This window comes from Dipodomys spectabilis, unplaced genomic scaffold (genome assembly GCF_019054845.1).
Source record: "Dipodomys spectabilis isolate Male_0828 unplaced genomic scaffold, ASM1905484v1 ptg000385l, whole genome shotgun sequence".
NCBI lineage: Eukaryota > Metazoa > Chordata > Mammalia > Rodentia > Heteromyidae > Dipodomys > Dipodomys spectabilis.
In genome coordinates, this window is record NW_024871062.1 from 378,144 (window position 1) to 396,860 (window position 18,717).

Here is an 18,717-nt window from a genome sequence, read left to right on the forward strand (position 1 = left end):
TGTTGAGGATGGGGTGGGGGGTGGGGCAGGGAACAGGAACGAGGATGAAAATGGCCCATGTAGTTTAATCTCATATATAAGAACAAAAGGACAAAGCCAGGTCTTGGTAGCTCATGCCTGTACTCCTTGCTACTCAGGACACTGAAGTCTGAGGACCATGGTTTGAAGCCACCGGGGCAGGGAAATCCATGAGACTCTTATTTCCAATAAACTAGAGCACCAGCCTGACGCACAAAGAGGCTCAGGGACAGCATCCAGGCCCTGAGTTCAAGCTCCAGGACAGGCTAAATACATACATGAAGGAAACCTGCTGAAATAGTTTTTAAGAAGGGGGAAAGTATTCACAATAGCCAAGATATGGAAACAGCACATATATATGAGTGGATCCAAAAACTGAGGTACCTATATACAATGGAATTTTACACAGCCATTAGAAAGAATAAAATAGGGGGCTGGGAAGGTGGCTCAGTGGTAGAGTGCTTGCCTTGCATGCATGAGGCCCTGGGTTCGATTCCTCAGCACCACATAAACAAAAAAAGCTGGAAGTGGCGCTGTGGCTCAAGTGGTAGAGCGCTAGCCTTGAGCTGAGGAGAGTTCAAACCCCATGACCGACCAAAAAAACAAAGGAAAGAATAAAGTAATGTTATTTGCAGGGAAATGGATGGAACTAGAACAAATCATGTTAAGTGAGGAAAGACCAGACCAGAGGGACAAATGGTGCATGTTCTCTCTGATATTCCCAAGTTAGATCTAAAACCTACATGGATATGACAAACTACACAGGATTCCAGATACCTACAGTGAGACCAACAGAGGACACTCTCAGGAGAGAAGCACAAACGTGCAATGCCTACGCGCCTTTTCATAAAATAATATGCAGACGAAGCGAACTCCCAAGAAAGGGCAACAAAAGACTTTTTGTTTTTGATGATTGTCTTCTTTACCTTGTAGGCTGTGTATTCGTTTGTATATCTTTGGGAGGAGGGGAAAAGGGGAGCAAGTGACAAAAACAACCCGTGGGTAGATGGGAGGGAGGGACTGGCAGAGGATGAGGACACAGGTCACGCGGTATGAAAGGAAATGAACTCTGCCTGACGCGCGTAACTGTTACCCCTCTGTACATCACCACTGTAATAACAAAAAAGGGGCTCACACCTGTCATCCTAGCTACTCAGCGGGCTGAGATCCGAGGAGCATGGTCTGAAGCCAGCCCAGGCGGAAAAGTCCCCATGAGACTCTTATCTCCAATTAACCTCAAAAACTGGATATGGCACTGTAGCCTGAGCAAAAGAGCTCAGGGACAGTGCCTGCCTGGGCCTTGGATTCAAGCCCCACAACCAACAACACAAAAAGGAGGGGAGGCGTGAGAGCAGGGAGCGTGATAGAGGTATGAGGCTGATTTTAACACCATTTACATGCATAGGATGTCACAACCACACCCCCATACAACTACTGTATTCTAGTTGGTTGTTTTTTTTTTTAAAGGCTAGACCCAGGGAGAGGCAGGAACTTGGTGTGGGTTGGGGTGCTGCATTCATAGGACGCCACTTCTGCTTGACAAAACCAGAAAGCTAACTACATTCCTGCTTCATCTCCCATGTCAAAAAATTCCAGACAAAAGCCGGGCGCTGGTGGCTCACACCTGTAATCCTAGCTACTCAGGAGGCTGAGATCTGAGGATTGTGTTCAAAGCCAGCCTGGGCAGGAAAGGCTATGAGACTCTTATCTCCAACGAACTAACGGAAAACCAGAAGTGGCGCTGTGGCTCAAGTGGCAGAGCGATGGCTGAAGCTGAGGGACAGCGCCCAGGCCCAGAGTTCAAGCCCCATGACCGAAAAAAAAAAAAAAATCCCAGAGAGACCACAGACAGACCTATGAGGCTCAGACCGGCGGCACTGTGACAGGCCCCCGAGAGTGCTCATTTTGCTACCCTACTCTCTCCACCCACCCTGTAAGACTGAGCCACAGTAAAGAGGCATCAGATTCAGACCCATGACATCACAGGAGCTGCCTGCCTGCCCAGGCACTGCCCTTGCAGGAGCTGCCCTGGGGTCACTTATGAACGCAGATAAGCCAGGGTCCATCTCCTGCTCTCTGACTGGTGAGTTAAAAGCACCAGAACATGGGCACTGGACAGGGGCCACATATGCTGAGCGACTTACTGTGGCTTTGGCTCTGGGGCAGAGTTGTAGGTGGCTTGCGGTCCTCACTCCACTCTCCAAGGGGAGGCATGGCACAGAAGGAGGCAGCCAATCTCCAGCTCTAATCTAAAGTGAATCTCAGCCACCGAGCGGGAAGTAGGGGCTGCTGCAGGGAGGAGGGGACTTCCACTTCAGATGAGGTGACCCCTCCAGTGGTCTCCAGGTCACCCACCTATTGACAGCACGCTGCCTAGTGACCCTCCTGCTTCATGCCATCCTCTTTGACAGGGACCCTCCCCTCTACCAACTCTAATTCTCCCCTTGGCCCCTACCTGAAGTTAACCTGGGATTGAGGAGAGGCGGCAGAGCCCAGGACCCCAAGGGCTGGGGTGGCTGACCCCCCTGCTCAACTCAGACCCAAGGAGGAGAAGGATGTGCTGGGCAGGCCTCTGCTGCCTGACGATGGGACACTGGGCTCTTGGAGAGGCAGGAGTCCAGGCAGCCCGACGGAGCCTTCATTCCCCTCTGGCCATATCCGTGGTTATCAATGCTCCTCAGGGCCGTGAGGAGAGTGAGGAGGGGCACGATCGGATGTGAGCCAGGACGGGGGCAAGCTGTCTGTGTGCCGGGGCTCCCCACGCCTAGGATTCCTGGACCCACCTCATGTGAGTGACTGGTGTCACTCCAGGCTCCAGAGAACATCTGGATGATGTTAGCTCTTACAAAACTCCCCTACAACAGCTGCTGCACGGGAACAAGCTACCCCTAAATGAGAATACTCCAGACTCTCCTCCTTACCTCAGCCCACAGCCTGAATGTATCTCTAGCTGCCAGGGCTTTATAACCTGAGACCCTGGATCCAAGGTTTACCCACCAATCTCTCTGTTTCCTGTTCCATACCAGGCCTCAGCCCCACCCAAGACCTTCCTGGATCCTGACCCGAGAGCCCCTATCATTTGATCATCCTTGTCACAAGCCTGGCTGGGCATCTTTGCCCCTAAGGGGTTAGGAGATGGCAGCCATCATCTCTAACAAGGCTGCCCAGTCTTCATTATCTGCAGCAGTGGACAGTCTCAGAGCCGCTGGCGTATGCTGACTGCACAGGAGACCCTGAAGGTCCCAGAGAATGAGGGTTTCACATCACAGCTTATCACAGCAGTCAACAAGGGAGTGTATCTGCACACTAGCCAGAGGAGGGGTTCTGAGGCTTCCGGGTAAGCAGAGGAGACCGGCCCACCGGCCTGAGCTGACAGCCAGCACGCCACACAAAAGGCAGCCTCTAAAGCACAGGGTACCTGCTCTGCTCCCTGGGCGCCCAGCAGCAGAGAGGGGTCTGGGGAAGAGGGCCCAAGTCCCCAGCCCAGTCTGAGGCCTTTGTCCAGCTGCCTCTAACAAGTACCAGCACGTGCCTGGCCTCCAGGGCAGCCTGGCTCCCACCACACCCGGGGCAGGGGCAACACGGAAGACATGCCTTCTTTTGAGTTCAGCTCAACTTTCCAGGCTGCAACGCTGAGCTCTTGGAAACCACAGATGGGGCCCTGGCTTCCAAGACAACAAGGAGAGAGCCTGCCAAGCAGAGGTGAGGGCAGGGAGAGGTGTGCTGCCCATCACCGGGCAGGACCTGAAAAGCCCACTCTCCTCTGTCCACCCCACTGACTCGGGCTGGCCACATCAGAGGCCTTTGCCCAGGGCCCTGGACCCCTGCAGGGCCAGTTTTCACCAGTGAAGACCTGGACACCTGGCCAGTGGTGGTCCTCCCCACCCAGAAGGCTCCAAAAGCAGGCAGTCACCTCTTCTGGTGCTGGCCTTGGGCGTTGCTGGGCGCCCTCCTGCCAGGACCGCAGAGCTGGCCCGGCTGGCTGGCCCTAAGGACCAGGGGCCTTAGGGGCTGCCAGGCTTGTGCTGGTAACTTCCTGGACCTACTTCCAGGGCCTCAGGCGGCAGCCTGTAGTTGGTGCAAGCAGGTGGAGAATGGGCACCAACCCGGGCAGCTGGGATCACAGCGGCCTTGTTGCCAGTGGGGGGGGGGGGGCAGATGTTCCTGCAGCCAAGCCTGCCCCGCCCCGCCCCAACCGGGCCCAGGGGGCTGGCTGACACTGGGACCCCACCCGTCCTGGCCTGGGGCGGGGGACACACCAGGGCCCGCCTCCGGGGGCCCACCCTCCCTCCCTCCCTCCCTCCCTCCCTCCCCTCCCGTCCGCTCTTGAGTACCTGGCTCTCCCCTCCCCTCCCCTCCCCTCCCCTCCCCTCCCGGGGGCCCTCCCTCCCCTCCCCTCCCTTCCTGTCCGCTCTTGAGTACCCGGCCCTCCCCTCCCCTCCCTCCCCTCCCCTCCCTCCCCTCCCATCCGCTCCTGGGCTCCTGGGGGCCCTCCCCTCCCCTCCCTCCCCTCCCCTCCCCTCCTGTCCGCTCTTGAGTACCTGGCTCTCCCCTCCCCTCCCCTCCCTCCCCTCCCGTCGCCCCTCCCCTCCCTTCCCGCTCCTGGGCGCCCTCCCGCCCTCCCTCCTTCCCCTCCCCTCCCCTCCCTCCCGTCCCGCTCCTGGGCGCCCTCCCGCCCTCCCTCCTTCCCCTCCCGCCCTCCCGCCCTCCCTCCCCGCTCCTGGGCGCCCGCCCTCCCTCCCGGCCTGCGGCGGCACTGACCTGGCGCCCCGTCCCGCGCGCGGCGGGCGATCGCCCGCTCTCCGGCCGCAATCCGGCCCCGCACGGGCGCGGGCGGCGCAGCGGCTCGGCCCGGCCCGAGGACCGGCGGAGCGCGGCTGGGCGCGGGGCCGGCCGGCTCGGCTGCGGGGCCTCCGGCGGGCGGGGCCTCGGGCGGGCGGGGCGGGCGCGGGCAGGCCCGACTAATCCAGCCCCGAGGCGCGGATCCGCCGGCCTGGGCTCCCGCTCACACAGCGGGAAACTGAGTCCCAAGCGGCCCGTCCCGCCCAGAAGGAGGAGCGGGGGGCGCGAGAGGCGGGGTTGGAGGGGGGAGAGGCGGGGGGAGAGGCGGGGGGGAGAGGCGGGGGGGGGGAGAGGCAGGGGGGGAGAGGCGCGGGCCGGCGGGGGGGGGGGGGGAGAGGCGGGGGGGGGAGAGGCGCGGGCCGGCGGGGGGGGGGGGGGAAGAGGCGGGGGGGGGGAGGCGAGGGGGGGAGAGGCGCGGGCCGGCGGGGGGGGGGGAGGCGGGGGGGGGGGGTGAGAGGCGCGGGCCGGCGGGGGGGGGGGGAGAGGCGGGGGGGGGGGAGAGGCGGGGGGGGGGGGGAGAGGCGAGGGGGGGAGAGGCGAGGGGGGGAGAGGCGCGGGCCGGCGGGGGGGGGGGGGGAGGCGGGGGGAGAGGCGCTGGCGGGGGGGGGGGGGTGGGGGGGGAGAGGCGGGAGGGGGGGAGAAGCGGAGGTGGCAGTGGACTGGGAGGGGGGCCCCTCGGGGCGGGCGGGGTCCCCCTCCGCAGCACAGCACTGGACCGCCCGGCCCGCCCTCCCCTGTGAAGCCCTCGAAAACCTGGGAGGTTCAGCCATCCATGAGCCCAGGGGAGCTGGGCCCGGCACAGCACCAGACCCGGGGGAAACCAGGCCACGCACACACACACACACACAGACAGACAGACACACGCAGACACAGACACACAGACAGACAGACAGATGTACAGACACAGACACACGCAGACACAGACACAGACAGACAGAGGTACAGACACACGCACACGCAGACACAGACACAGACAGACGAACACAGACACACGCAGACACAGACACACAGACAGACACACGCACACGCAGACATAGACAGACAGACACAGACACACGCAGACACAGACACAGACAGACGTACAGACACATGCACACACAGACACACACAAAGACACACGCACACGCAGACACAGACACACAGACAGACACACGCACACGCAGACAGACACACAGACAGATGTACAGACACAGACACATGCAGACACAGACACACAGACAGACAGACAGACGTACAGACACAGACAGAGACACAGATACACGCACATGCAGACACAGACAGACACACAGACTCGCAGACAGACAGACAGACACACAGACATGCAGATACAGACACACAGACACACAGGCACAGACACAGACAGACACACACACACAGACATAGACACACAGACGCAGACAGACACAGACACACGCACACACAGACACAGACACGTGTGTGCGCAGACACGCACACATGTACACATGCACGTGCAGACACGCACCCATGTGCACACGCACGCACACAGACACATGCACACACACAGCACATAGCCACACCTTTGGAAATCGCTACAGTACAGAAAACATGGCCACCAGTGCCAGGCTGAGCGCAATCTGACACAGCCAAAGGCGGACGCAAAGCCATCCCAGATCATGCTGTGCCCTCCCCAACCAAGTCCTGGGCCTCGCTCTCAAGTCCTGGAGCCTTCCTAGCCTCCACCATCCCTGGACAAGGACAGGCGTCCAGGGAAGCGCTGGGGAGAGGATGCACCTACCCAGTACTGGTTTCGCTGGCGTGGACAGTTCTGAGCCTGAAGTCTGGGCCTGACACTTCAGGCCCCAGGCTCCTTCTATAGATGGAAGGCCAGACATACAGCCCAGCAACCCGAGGGCTCAGCCAGGCTTTCTCCCCTCTCCCCACTTCAGCGGGGGCCGGGGGCAGACGCAAGCCCTCTATTGAAGGTCTCAATCTGACAGGCGCCACAAGGCCCAAGCATGGCTCTGACCACGGTGCGAGTTCCAGCAAGCCGCATCTCTCCCCGGGAGCGCCTCTACCCACACACCCAAACCACAGGAGAATGGAGAATCCCGGGGTAACAAACAGTTTTCATTTCCTGCCACTCCTGAGACCACCTCAGGCCCTGAGTCAAAGGGATGCTTCAAAGCAGCTAAAACACAGCAGGGTCCGGCACCACCTGCGCCCTGTTCACAGCCCCTGCCCTGGTGTCAGGAAAAATCAGACTCAGAACCTAGGACAAGCCTGTCTTTAATCTTGTTTAGGAAGGAACGTAGCTGTGATATGAGAGATTTAATGAGGTTAGAAATCGGGAAGGAAGTGGAGTGGGAATAGATTATCAAGAGAAATAAAGGCAGCCGCCAGAGCACACAGATATTAAATATCAGGCTTCCAAACCAAATATATATAATCCACTTAGGGACTTCAGGGTGGTGTTCAGAGGCACATTTATCCAAAGCCTATAGTTCAACATCTGACATTATAACTGCATCTGTCATCATTCTGTGCCATCACGGTGGGTTCCCGAATGAAAGAGGGATGCAGGGAGCACATGGCCGTCTCGTGGCTATACCACTTTCATGGTCCTGACGTGCCCCTAACCCACCGTGGCCTCAGCTAGTAACTGGGTGTCCTCAACGCCCCGTGATTCTATTATTGCCGCCATTGGAAGCAGGGCCCACTTCCTGCAGGCTGCCACTTAGCAGGTGAGCTACCAGCAACGGATGCAGAGTGGCCCCGGGATGCTGACGCCTCTCCGGAGTCCTGGCTGAGGTGTGGACTCCCTGTCCACCGCACTGTCTGTCAGTCAACAGCCATGCGAGAAGTGTAGCTATAACTGCGCGTCCCATAGGTGTGGATTTCTGAGCTAGTGGGAGGGCAGGAAAAGCTCACTGCCAACAACATCCGGAGTGTGGACAGAGGAGCCAGAGTCACTCACTGAGCCAGCTGAAACTCAGCACCCAGTCATGCCCCGCCCCACTTACAGACTAGAAAATAGACCTTCAGGGCTGGGAAGGTGGCTCAGTGGTAGATGCTTGCCTTGCATGCCTGAGGCCCTGGGTTCGATTCCTCAGCACCACATAAGCAAAAAGAAAAAAGCCGGAATTGGTGCTGTGGCTCAAGTGGTAGAGCGCTAGCCTTGAGCTGAAGAGCTGAGGGACAGCGCCCAGGCCCAGAGTTCAGGCCCCATGACTGGACCCCCCGCCCAAAAAAACCCCAAAAAAACAAAAACAAAAAAATACACCTTCAGGGCAGAGCACTTGGAGGAGTGTGTGGACTACGCACAACTCAAGGTGCCAGTATAGAACCCAAGGGAGAAGAGCAGCCAGGCACTGGCATCCAGCTCACACTAGGGACTTCTGATACCACCTCTTGCTAGCACCTGCTCGGTGTAAAACCCTCAAGGGGCCTTATCACTCCTCAACCCCTGAGGGCTGCACTTGTGACAATTAAATTCTCTGGCCTCCGCTTCTGGCTACAGCACAGAGTGAACACCAGCTCCTACCTCATCACTCATGTGCTTAGGGCAGCAGGGCCAGAGTCCCTCCTAGGATGCCCCAATCTGAGGGAGGCTCCTGGCGTCTTTTTTGCCTGTACATCCACCCAGCGTTCTCTGCGGGACGCCAGCGGCTGTTTCCAGCCTGAGCACCTCTGTGCTTACCTAAGAGCCCTCTCAGCAACTACTGCCTGTCTGGTGTCCATGCCCATTAGAGCCATGAGGGCTGGGACAGGAGTCACACAAGGCTCGTGAGGACACCCCCGGGACTCAAGGATCCAGGCACTAGGAAAGGGCCCTCTCTCCAATAAAGATTCTGCCCCTGGACCACCTGAGCTGGGGGTTTGTCACCACCTGGCTCTGGACTCCTTGGCCTTCCTTATCTCCCCTACCTGATCACTTCCTCTGAGTGTCTGGGCTCCCAAGGGGACCTTCTGTTCCTCAGATGTCTCTCCTGACAGTAAGACTGTCACCTTGGAGGTGTCATGTCACTTGCTGTGCATTGGTCACTGCCCCACCTGTTCCATTGGGAGATGCACTTCAGAAGCATACGGGGCTGTGCACATGGAGACATGGGCTGCTTCCTGAGGAGCCACCGCAGCCACTCCCTGGGACCACAGCGTCCAGTGGGACTGCAAGGGGAGCAAAGCCCGCACTGCAAGGACCTTCGCCCTAGATGCTGGGCCCACCTGCCCACCCGTGTCCACGCAGCTAGCAGTGCCTGTCTTGTGTAGCTGGAAAGAACAAGAGTCCAGAGAGTGTGACTGACGAGTCCTGCTTGAGAGCGGAGAAGACAGATTCCGAGAAGACCCTAATCACACACAGAGCTCCCTCTGGGAGAGGCGGTTAGGAGGAAGGTGAGGGGAGCTGGCAGAGAGGGAGGGGTCAGGGCCTGTCTATCCCAACATAACTATCAGCAATCCCGGAGGTCAAGGGCCTATGTCTGCTCTCAATGTCCTAGCCTCTGTCCAGGCCACAGGCACCACTCTGATCCAGTTCTACAGATGGGAGACAGAGGCACCGTGGGTCTGCTCCTCAGGAAGGGGTCCTCTTGGGAGCCTTTCAAGCCTGAGAGCAAGAGCATCACCTGGAGGGTGTCTGCAGATGGGCTGCAGACGGACAAACATCTTGGAGGCTGGCCAGACAGCACCTGGCTGGGCCACTCAGACTGAAGGCCCAGCAGGCTGACTGATGAGCTCCACACATTTTTTTTTTAACCCACACTTTTCCCAATAAAAGAGCCATCAGATACCAACCACTGCCTCTCAGAGGGGCCATCTGGCACCTGCTTCTGAGCCTGCTGGTACTGCTCCCGTTTCCTTTAGTTACTGTGGTAGAGCCGTGGGAAGGGCGGGTGGCCCCCACGGCACTGGGCTGGGTGATGGGGAGATCTGCTGGGCAGGTGCAGGGAAGAGGTTTCCTATCCATCCTTCTATTTGAAGGCCCCAGAGTGTCTGTATATTAGCCAGAGCAGAACCAAGAAGATCCTCAGGGTGGGGTGGCCTGGAAGGTACAGGCAGCCTTGCTCTTTGGGCAGGAAGGTGAGGAGTGAGTCCAGCAGAGCAGCTGTCCTGCCCAGGTGGGTCTCTAGCTCCACCTCACATCACAGGGCTGTCCCTGTGCCCAGCGTGTCTGTGCCAGGGCCCCTGCACGCTTGAGCTTTCTGCCCAACTACAGGTCCAGACACCATCACCAAGGCCTTGTCCACTGTTAGCTTCTCTTGGGCCATTGTGTGACAAGGAATACAAGAAATCAGCTGGCCTGCATGTAAAGTGTGAGTTCCCTGGTCACGAGGAGCCTCCAAGGTCCCCATAAGCTCAGGCTGTCCTGCGTCTGAGGGCCCCTACCCCTTCCAGCCTGTTTCCTCTCCTGACAGAGCCCACAGAGTCTGCCGTCAGCTTCTCTGCAGCCCCCGTGAGGCCCTCACTGACAAGGGACGCTGAAGCATGGAGGAAGCTGTCTGGCCGCCCTCTGGGCCTCTGCTCATTCTCCCTGCTTTTCCTCCTGGAGGTCTTTGAAGGCTGGCTCTCCCACCTGTCTTGACTGCTGTCCCTCCATGCAGCCAGGAGCCCAGGAGGCCCCTCCCACATGCATGGGCATGTCTGCCAGCCCTGGAGACAGGCAGGGCGCTGTCCCGACATTCTCCCTGGGACTGTAAGGAGTGAGCCCACAGCACACATGCAGCACTTCCCACAGAGCATTCCTGAACCTCCTGAAAGGAGGGGACCACAGCACCCAGGCATAGTCCTGGGCTCAGGACCGGACAGCGAACCGAGGGCTGCTGAGTGCAGGAGTGGCACCCTTGCTACCTGTCTTCCACAGGGTGGTGGCTTGGATTCTAGGAGACCTCTAGAAGCCAGTGGGTATGCAGGAGTCACTGAGCCCTCCGCACCTGCCTCCTGTCTGCTCTCTTCAGAGCCTCTCTTTCTCCCTCTTTCCCTCCCTCCCTTCCCCCCTGCCCCCAGCTGCACAGAGCATACGCTCTGAAAATTGGTTTTAAATTGAAAGAAGTGCTGAGGGACCTGCTGGCTCAGCACCTCCGAGGTATGTGTGATCTAGTCTCATTAACAAGGTCAGGACAGGGACCCCACCTGCTGAACCGCGAGCCCTGTCCAAGCGCCTCAGGCGGCAGCGGAGGCCGCCAGGGGGAGCGCTGGGCACCGGCTGTGGGTAGCAGGGGCCACAGCTCAGGACTTGATGGCTTCCCGCTGGCAGAGGGACCTCCAGGGCTGTGTCCCTGATACTTCCCGCCAGAGGGATCAGAAGTCAGCTGGGTGACAGCACAGGACACACAGCTCCCTTCACTGGTACTGTATGGGCCGCAGTCCCTGCATTGCCAGGGTACCTGTTCTTGGGCAACTTAGACTTCCTGAATTTGCCAAACCCAAGCCCACCAGGTCACCCTGTGTTTGTCCTACAAGACCTCCATTGTGGCAGTTCCTGCCCAGGTCAGACATGTGACCACAAGCATGCCATACACCTTAGCACAACACATAGACCTCTGTTTATGACAGTTTTCATCAAACAAAAGCCAGCGTCCAGCTCCTGACCCTCTCCTGTGCCCAGGGCTGTGTCCCCCTTCCTGCCAGAGGACGCTGCATGCACTCAGGTCACCTGCACTCCGGCCCCTCCTTTGCAGAGAGCACCAGCCAGAACCCATGCCAGGCTGCCCCAGCTGCCCCGGCTGGCCCTGGGTGTGATCTCCAGGGGGTGCTCACCTCCCCACCCGAAGGGCTCAGGAATCCAGGAAGCTGTAACCGCCGCAGGTCACCCTGACAGTGACCTGAAAGGCAGGGGGCCTATCGTGACCCACAGGCTACCCTCTCCAAGTCTCATTCTGGAAGCTCCTGCAGCTGCCTGGCCAAGCCCCACCCTCTACCCACGCAGGTGGGGCCCGTCTCGGCGCTCGGCCTGGGCGCTCTTGGAGGACTCTTCAGGGAGCCGCTGGGAAGCCTGGGTGTTTGCCTATGGCACACGCCTCCTAGCATGTGAGTCCCCGACACCGGAGGAGCCACACCTCCCACACCACCCCTCTGGCAGGGGAACCCCAGGGCTCAGGCTTGCTCTGGTCAGGGTGGAGGGATGCACAGGACGCCCAGGAGAATCCAGGAGGAGGGGAGGAAAGAGTCAGCTCACCTTGTCGTCCACGCCACTCTCGCTGTCACACTGTAGGGAAGACAAAGAGAAAGGGGTGAGCCAGGGCCCTTCACACCACAGGGGACGCGCCACACCTCAGCTGGGCCCTCACCAGGTTCCTGGAGAGGCAAACGCTAGCAAGCTGAGCGGGGGCAGCAAGAAGGGACAGGGATGCACAAAGGGACACCAGCGGCCATCTTGCCTCCGATGGGCCAGGGAAAAGGCTGTAGTGGCCAGCACCCCTTAGAACAGGATATGGAAGGCACAGCTGCCGTGACCCGGGTGGCCCCGCGGGCCCCTCTGGCGTGGGCGCCCCAGCTCGAGGAGAGGGCAGCGTGGCGATGGCCCCACAGACACCAGCAGGCCCAAGGAAGGCTGATGAGAGGCACTGCCACCCTCAGAGCCCTTGCTCCTTCTTCTGTTCTCAGATTTAGGGACTTCACCAGAGGCTCCTCTGGTGGGAAGGTGAGTGTGGAGGACAAAGGCAGCCTGACCCACAGTGCGTGGGGTGGAAGCAGTGCTCTCAGAGGACCTGTCTGCATGTCAGTGGTTAATGCAAGATCACAATGGATAAAAACAATTTTTGTTTTCCATTTTCAGTAAGCAGAGCCTTGGAAAGGACACAGTGCTAGAGGAACAATGAAATTTCCCTTAAAAGAATGAAAAGAAAAAAAAAGACCCTTCCCAGCAACTGCAATTATGATACGTTCATGTCAAATGAATTATACTGCTGGAAATAAATCTCTCCAAGACGCACAAGAGGGTGATCCGGCTCCAGTCAGACGTGTACACTGCTGGTTTTATATGTTGTACTCTACTTGATTAATACAGGTAATCAAATTATACTACCTTCCACTAGGCCCCCAAATTGAAGGCTATAATGTTTTCAATGACAAAGTTCACAGAGTTGTATAAAAATGCACTTTGCCAGCTACTCACTGCAGCCAGACACACCATTTCCAGTTCGGCTAACAATAGCATGTGAAGCAGCTGGGCCAGGAACAAGGCCACAGCCTTGCACCAAGCTCTGGCTGCTGTAGGTGGCAGGGGTCTTTCCTGGCCATACTCTTGGCCACACCTCTCCCAGGAAGCTGATAAAAAAACAGCACTGTCCGGCAGGTCCCTGCCCTAGCCTGGCTCTGTGTCCCTCTGTGTCCCTGAGGTGCGGGGCTCGTGGAAGGTGCCCTGGGTCCCTCAATCTGTGTGACAGGCAAGACTTGGTAGAACAGCATGTGGGTGGGGTGGGGTAGTAGAGAAAGGGGCGCGGGAGCCTAGAAGGAAGGTAGCAGGGCAGAGACAAAGGGGCTGCGATGTACCGGACAGGTGGGCATGCGGGGAGAGGGTGGAGTTGCTGACGTGAGTGGCCCCTCAGGAGGGATGTGCGACCGGTGAGGTGAGGGAGCAGGCAGCTTGTAGCAGAGATACTGGGGAGGGGCTGTTGGCTGCTCTATCTGATCTGACCCTCGGGATTCTGGGACCTCAGCTGAGGCCAACTGAAGCATCTCTGCTTAATGAAGCCCCACTAACCTGCCAGGATGAAGATTGCCAGTCATCTGGGTGCCTGGAGCCAGTGCTCAGCCCTTGAGTCCTGCCTCAGCCATGGCTGTACCAGGACCCCATGAACTAGCAGGACACACAGACCCAGGCCAGAAACACACCCGTGACTTCTGAGTCCAAGGCTGGAGCAGCTGGGACAGGCAGCTTAAAGAGGCTGTTCAACATACATCAACAAGGGAGCCTAGGACAGAACATGCCCCAGTCTGGCAACACGGTCTTGAGGCCCAGGCAAGGCCGAACTGAATTCATGTGATTACGGGCTACTGAATTGATAAGTCAGCTGTGGTGACGCTGGAATTGAGTACAGTAATCCCCAGGGTGAGGAGGGCTCTGGGAGCTGCCTGAGGGAGGTGACCCCTGGGATCTACACCAGGGTATGGATGTGGATACCTCAGGCTAAGGGGCAGGGGTACTGTGGCTGGAGGCCAAGCCATGGCGCTGCTGTGCTGCCCACTGAGCAGCTGTGGGTCCGTCCCTGGAGCGCTTCGTGTATGCGTCTAACAGGGACGATGATTCGTGTAAGGAGTGAACCCGTGCGAAGCACTAGGATGGTCTGGATAGTGCTCAGAGCACTGTGTACACACACCCTCCCCTTGCAGGTATCTGAGCCTGTCACCTGACGGTGCTCCTCCCCTGCCCCAAACCTCTGTAAGACAGGTCAGGAGCATTTGGTCTCTGCCGCCCAGGCTTCCACGCCCCTACAGAAGCTCAGCCAGCTGCTTGCTGGAGTGGCGGTGGTGCTTGTCACCCCCACAAATCAAGAGACACAATTCAGCATGGCTATTAAGCAGCAATAGAAACACGCCTTTTCTTCTCAGTGTGAACATTAATTACTGCTCAGAAGCTGTGTTCAGAGGGCTGCCTGTCTCCCACTGCTCAAACAAAGGCATGAAAATTCATGAGCAGGGGACCTTGCTGCTGGGGTCTGCTACTCCTAGTGATCAACTCAGCAGCTGGGCCTGGAGGTGAGGGGGCGGGGCGTCCGGCCCCATGAGTCCACAGGCCGGGCAGGGGCACAGGGATGAAGGACAGTCCTGGTGGTCTGGCTCTCCAGCGTCCTCACTCCAGCCAGGGCAGGACTATGGTGGCGGAGGCGGCAAGTGTGGGGTGGTTTCTTCCCATGTAAGAGACACTGCTGCCTACAGGGTCAGGCTTGCACAGGGCCCCTGCAGAGGTCCGAGAAGCATACCAAACACCATGAAGAAGCCAGCAACATCAAACACAGCAGGGCTAAGGCTGGGCAGGAAGGAGTTGGCATATTCCACTCAGCCTTGCCTGTCCTCAGGCAGGGGGGCCTGAGCCCCTGGCACATCCAGTGCTCACGCCCCTGCTGGGCCATGCCCGTGGGGCTGAGGGGTACAGATGCTCCACCCTCCACACGAACGGGGATTTCCTAACGAGTACAAGGCCACCCAGGAGAGCTTGTACAGCCCCTTTCTTTGTGTGTAGCAGTACCTTAGTGTGCCTGCCACGAGCCCACGTCCAGGCCTGGTGTATGTGACCTGCCGAGGTCTCGCTATCAAGGGCTTCTCCCTGCACATCCTCCCCGCGTCCCGCTGAGCACTCTGCTGACTGCTTTAGCCTCATGGGGACACATGGCTGCTCAGATGCATGGCTATCTCTGGCCTCCCACAGGTGCACTCCAGCTCCTGAATAGTCTGGTGGAGTGACACTGGAAGGAGCAAGGGCCACAGCCACCCCTGTCCCAGGAGATCCACTGCCTGCGCTGATATAAGCCACTAAGGTGCTCACCTTCATTTGTGCAACATAGGCTCAGTCTCCAACGCAGAGCTAAGACAGCTAGAGTTTTACTACAAGGATGTGAGGGTGATCTGGCTCGACCTGGCCGGCAAGGCGGGTTCCTATTTCTCCCTCACCACTCCCTGTGCGTCCATCCCACAGCTGCGTTGCTAGCTGAAGAGGACTGGTCTTCAGTCGAGGGCAAGCTCTCAAGATGCTCTGATAACCAGACTGTGAGGTCATCTCAATACCCACTTTTTGTCTTTCTACATATGCCTGATGTGTAAATTAGTACTGCAAGGAGCACATGGCTTCCACACCTCTGCTTCCTGCCAGGCCGCAATGTCAACCACTGTAGTGAGGTTGGGGGACAATGTGTTTGCTCTCTGCAGCTGGGGCATGCTGCCCATGACTGCTGCTGGCCTCATGTACAGCCCCCCTGTCTGGCGCTTGCCCGGGGGCTTATAACCATCCTGGGCAGGGAAGCCAGAAGCTATGCTGGAGTTGCAGGGCTGAGAATCCTGACTCACACCTAATGGAGAGGTGTCTCCACTCTGAGAGCCTTGTCTTGAGAACAGACACAACACCTGCTATCTGGGGCCTTGGGTTGCACTTACGGACTTACTTACGTTAGGTCAGCTCCTAGCATGCTCTGGGCTGGGTGATGCTGGTGCTGTGGCCATATGCACTTGGCACTGCTGGCTCACCTCATAGGTAAAAGGATGCCCAGCAGTTAGGGGTTTACTGTGGACAGATCACTGGCAACAGGCCTAGTGGCGTCGGGTTGAGGGAGCCCTCTGAAGGCCAGGGGATGGCCCCTGGAGGGGGCAGCACTGCTGACAGCCCCTCCTAGGTTCTGTGAGCCCAGAAGAGGTAGTTCTGAAGCTATGTGGCGGCTAAGCAGAGGCCATGGGCGCTCAGGCAGGACGGCTCCCCAGATAGGGTGAGAACAGCTCCACAGACTAACCAGGACCCAAATCCCACATGGCACCCAGGACTCCAGACCTCTGCCTCTCATGCTTTTTTTTTTTTTTTTTTTTTTGGGTCTGGTCATGGGGCCTGAACTCTGGGCCTGGGCACTGTCCCTCAGCTCTTCAGCTCAAGGCTAGCACTCTACCACTTGAGCCACAGCGCCACTTACGGCTTTTTCTGCTTATGTGGTGCTGAGGAACCAAACTCAGGGCCTCATGCATGCAAGGCAAGCACTCTACCACTGAGCCACCTTCCCAGCCCTGGTCCTGGTCTTTCCAGTGGCTTCTGCAGACACCGCGTAGCTCACAGTCAGCATGGTAATGGGCCTGACCAGATATTCAGATGGGCAGTTCCCCAAAGCTCCGTCAGAGTCCCAGCCAGTCTGGTCCCTTTCTCTCTCCGCCGTGCTCAGCAGAAGCCTTTCTGAGCTATGTGTGAAGTGAGAGCCCCGTCCGTGCATGCATTCATTGTAGACAGGGTTTGATTCCAGCCTAGCAATGCTATCCACTTCAGCTCCTACACCAAGCTCAATCCTCCCAGCAATGCTGCCAGCTTCACCCCCGAGCCAAGGGCCCAGTGGACAACAGGACTGGACGATGTGTGAACTGCCGTATGATGCCCACTGACGGCATAAAGGGCGGGCAGTCCTGCTGCCGCAGACGGGGACACAGGGACAGTCAGTTGTACAAGGAGGACTAGCTCGCATCTCACACCACTCTAGAATGTTCTTAGCTGGAAACATGGGAGGATCACCAGATCCTTGAACCCAACTGCTATTATTTTTAGTATTTTTTGGACCACAGTTGCAGAGGTAACAAGGACAATGTGGACAGGCGTGGCAGGCGCCACACCTGGAACCGTGCTACAGATGCTCTTGCCCACCGGCTCCTTAGGATCCACCAGCCCTGCTTCCTAAACTCAGGCCTGGCGTTGACACACTCACAGAACACAAGAAGCTTCCCTTAGCACATTTCTTGTTTCCATTCATTTCTTCTTTTTGACTCTGTGTTGTAGGCTAAATGACCTCTGGGTTTCAACCTAAGTAATGGCACAAGGCTCCTCAGCCCTGCCTGGAGATCCTACGGTCCCAGCTCTGTCCACCTCACGCTACTAGACAGTAGCCCTTGAGAACAACTGTCCCCCAGTCTTGCCTACCTCAATGTGACTGTAGTTAGGTATGAATGCACATCCAACTGTCATACGCACCCACAATCACACGGCGCACAGTCACAAGGTCATGGGCACATACATACAAAACTATATGTACACAGTTGTGTGCACACAAACTTATAGCTACAGGCACACATCATATGCATGCACAAGCACACAGTCATGGGCACATACAAGCATGATGTCACAGGCATGCGCGGGCACACTCAGACAGTCATCTGTATAGACAGCTGTCGGCACACATCACAGGCAGGTGGGCTCCTGGGCCCGCGCGGCCTGGCCCACCCCCTGCACGCTGAGCCTAGTGGCGCTCTCTGCACCCCACTTCTCCCTCTCTACTTGCATAGACTTCATGCTCTTCCCCTTTTCCCTCACATCCCTTCCTCCAGATCATCTCATCTCAGCGTCAACCATACCATGTGCAGGGCCCGTGCTAGGATCCCTGCCCCCCAGGCCCGGCTGTCCTCTCACCATCGCTGACGAACCAGCCTTCATCTTCAGAATTTCCCAGGCTCCCCGCACCCCTCTCTCATTAACACCTCTCTGTGCAGCCCCGGCTGACTGGGATAATTAACGAGCTGGTGTCAGGGAATGAATAAAAAAGATGGCCAGGACTGCTGTACGTGGCTGACCTTTCTCAGAGTCGACTGTATTAAATATATTCTCATGTTGTCAGACTCAGAGTGCTAACTACCTCATGAATTATTTATCAACACAAAACCTTAACCAGAAACCCTGTTAACATTAATCCCTAACCTTCTGTGTCATGGTAGCTTGGCCTGTTCTGAATAATTGAATTTCAGCTTTCAGCAGATTCAAGCTCTGGCCTCACTCCCTCTCCTATGGGGTCACCTTCACAGAACCACCACCCGGTGGCTTCTGCTGGGACAGAAAGGCCTTCTCCAGTCTTAGCCTATAACCGTCACCAGAAGGAAGCTTTGGCTCATGCTGCTTGGAGGTGGGGGAGTCAGGGCAGAGGCTCTGGGGCACAGACAGCCCTGGGCTGATCTGAGTAACCAGGGCCTGTGGTGTCAGGGCTTGTGAGCAGAGTGGACCTGGACACAGGGGAACTGGCTACCGATGATGACAGGGAGCAGGGAGTCAGAGCTGCTCTGGGAAGCATGCCCCATCTCCTTGGTGACCCTCTTGCCTATCTGCGGGGCTGAAATGGAACCGGATGGTCCGTGCCCTGCTGTCAGGGTGAGAGGCGCTGGAGGCCCCATGACACCACTCAGTGTCCTGCCAAGTGGGCTCAGCAGGTGACCATGGCTGAGGTTTGAGGCCAAGCT

General features: G+C 57.8%; 1 protein-coding gene across 1 annotated transcript in view; it reads right to left on the bottom strand.

Moving 5' to 3' along the window:
* LOC122096680 (fibrosin-1-like protein) overlaps positions 1-18,717 on the bottom strand; it is a 50,007-nt gene that overhangs the window by 20,036 nt on the left and 11,254 nt on the right. Inside the window, exons 2-4 of the mRNA XM_042667272.1 lie at positions 15,607-15,759; positions 11,990-12,019; positions 8,872-9,087 (exon numbers count right to left, since the gene is read on the bottom strand). Coding sequence (XP_042523206.1) covers positions 8,872-9,087; positions 11,990-12,019; positions 15,607-15,759 — 399 coding nt within the window. The remainder of the gene's footprint in view (positions 1-8,871; positions 9,088-11,989; positions 12,020-15,606; positions 15,760-18,717) is intronic.